Raw genomic sequence first — 2,500 nt, 5'->3', positions numbered from 1 at the left:
AAAAATATAATATACTATCAACCACTTTGGCACGTTTTGCTCATAGCATATTATCGATGATATTATATGTGAGGCAGCGTGGTGGAATCAGGCTCTCGTCAAAATAATCAAAGTGAAGAAACTTGCATTTTCCTGCAAATTTGTGAATTTTTATCAAATTTTTGGTTTTTTGGCTCAACACCTTTCATGCCCATTAAAGAACTCATTTCTGTGCGGATTTTTCTGAAAAACGTTGATTAAAGGCACACAAAAAATGTAAATTTTAAGTTACCACGGACTCTTAAGCTAAGGAAATAACTAATCTTTGGCGGACATTTTCTCACTAATTTTACCTCTGAAAAAGGTGATTCCCACCTCCTTCTTTCGCAAATGTCTCGACTTGTATTCAAGATAAATGGATATTTTATTCATCCAAATAAAGACAAGTGGACAAGCTTTAAGATAATACCAATAACTCTACATGCCCAAAAATTGACGAGAGTCTGATTCCACCACGCTGCCTCACATATTATTAGCACACATCATGACACAATACAAAAATAAAGCAGAATAAACAAAGACATTTACATACAGTAAAAAAAATTGTTCTTTACTATATGACAAATCATTACCCGAATAACACAAACTCTGAGATTGTCGGCACATTTTTCTTTTGGAGATAAGAAAGACGATGGGCTAAATTTGTACATTACACATTTGACTCTTCATTACGGAAGACCGAGGTTCGAAACCAAAATCTGAGTGGAAGGGGGGGGGGGGGTTGTTTGTTTGTTGTTGTTGTTGTTGTTGTTGTTTTTGTTTTTTGTTTGTTTTTGTTTTTGTTTTTTTGTTTTTTGGGGAGTCCTCTTCTTTGGAGTCTGTGACTTTACAGGATTGAAACACGAAGCCGGGGGCTCTGGTGGCCTAGAGGTTAAAGTATTCGCCCCTCATCTAGTAGGTCCTGGGTTCGAATCCGGACAACGACGGAAATTTTTCTTCTCTTAAATTTTCTCCTCTCACATCCTTTCCTGGTCTATAACAATGTTCTATCGTCTGCTTTCGACTCCACTTTCTGCCACCACCCTATCACATCCTTTCCTGGTCTATAACAATGTTCTATCGTCTGCTTTCGACTCCACTTTCTTCCCCCACCCTCTCACATCCTTTCCTGGTCTATAACAATGTTCTATCGTCTGCTTTCGACTCCACTTTCTGCCACCACCCCCTCACCTCCTTTGCCCCTCCTCTGGGCTCTGACTTTTTCTGCAATGCTTCTCCTTGGCTCCTTCTTACTGCTGTCTTTCAGCCACACCCCTGGTCTTATGGTAAGAAAGATCTACACCTTGCCTTCTCGGACAAGGGCGAAAAATCTCGGTGATCCCGTGTGCAAGTTAAACACGTTAAAGTTAGAGATCCCTTGGTGGTCCAAAATCGATAAGAGGAGGCTTCGGCCGCCACCCGGCAAAATTCAAAATTTCCTACCAACTGAAAATGTTTGGTGTGTTTCGCGCGCTCATATGACCTTATGCAGTTGCCAGCGCCGAAAAACACTTACCAAAAAACCAAAAACTAACAAACAACAAAAAACACGACGTCTATGAAATCATATTTATGCTCCAACAAAGCCGTCTAACACTAACAAAAATAAAATAGTTCTATTTTTCTACAAGAGCAGCATAATAATATTATAGGTTCTGAAACTACTTTGTGCAGTCTTTTTTTTTTACCCTGCCCAATTCTATCATCTGGCGCTTTTGTGTTTAGTAATAACAACACAGTATGCAGCATTTTGGATTTTGAAATTAGCTGTAAGTCTTAGAGTAAACACACGTGAGAACGTTTTTTTAATATATATATATACGTAAATGAATGAATACATCAATAAATAATATGTTACTTCACTCTTATAACGTTTATTGCTAAGTTTCACTTCTGAGTGTTGCCATAGCCCTAACTGGAGATTGTTACAGCAACTGGTTAGTAGATAATTGTTTAGGTCATCTTAGTCCTACATTCCTCAGCTCTTTCGAGTCGCAGGGTGGGCACCCTCTTTTTCGCTCCCTTTGTGCTATCTTTTTCTCTCTCACCTTTGACCCTGACGGTTCCCACCTTCCCCACGGCACACTCTTTCTCGTCCTTGTCGACCACCTGAAGGCTGAGGTAGTCCGCCACAGGGCCGCAGAAAAAGTCTTGTACCTCGTCCAGTTGTTCTTCTGGATAACCCAAAATGACAATAACAATGACAATGGCAATGACAACAATAATGACAACGACAATAACAACGACAATTACAGTGACAATGACAATGACAATGACAATGACAATGACAATGACAATGACAATGACAATCTTTATTCATCTCGCACGGACTTGGTCGTTTACAATGGCAGAGTGGGTGTTACAACAAAGGTTAGGTCCACTCATGTATATATGCACATCAGGACAAGACATTAGTAATGTATACATGTCTCACGAGCTGAAGCGATCTGCTCCGTAAAACACGGACACACACACACACACA

The 2,500-nt window shown here is 39.8% G+C and overlaps 1 protein-coding gene across 1 annotated transcript in view; it reads right to left on the bottom strand.

The window, feature by feature from the left end:
- The window catches only part of LOC106011300 (4-coumarate--CoA ligase-like 1), a 5,715-nt gene that overhangs the window by 1,648 nt on the left and 1,567 nt on the right, over positions 1-2,500 (bottom strand). Inside the window, exon 3 of the mRNA XM_013080451.1 lies at positions 2,067-2,134. Within this exon, the coding sequence (XP_012935905.1) occupies positions 2,067-2,134 (68 nt within the window). The remainder of the gene's footprint in view (positions 1-2,066; positions 2,135-2,500) is intronic.

The sequence above is a fragment of the Aplysia californica genome, unplaced genomic scaffold (assembly GCF_000002075.1).
Source record: "Aplysia californica isolate F4 #8 unplaced genomic scaffold, AplCal3.0 scaffold00005, whole genome shotgun sequence".
NCBI lineage: Eukaryota > Metazoa > Mollusca > Gastropoda > Aplysiida > Aplysiidae > Aplysia > Aplysia californica.
This window is presented reverse-complemented; position numbering and strand designations above follow the sequence as displayed.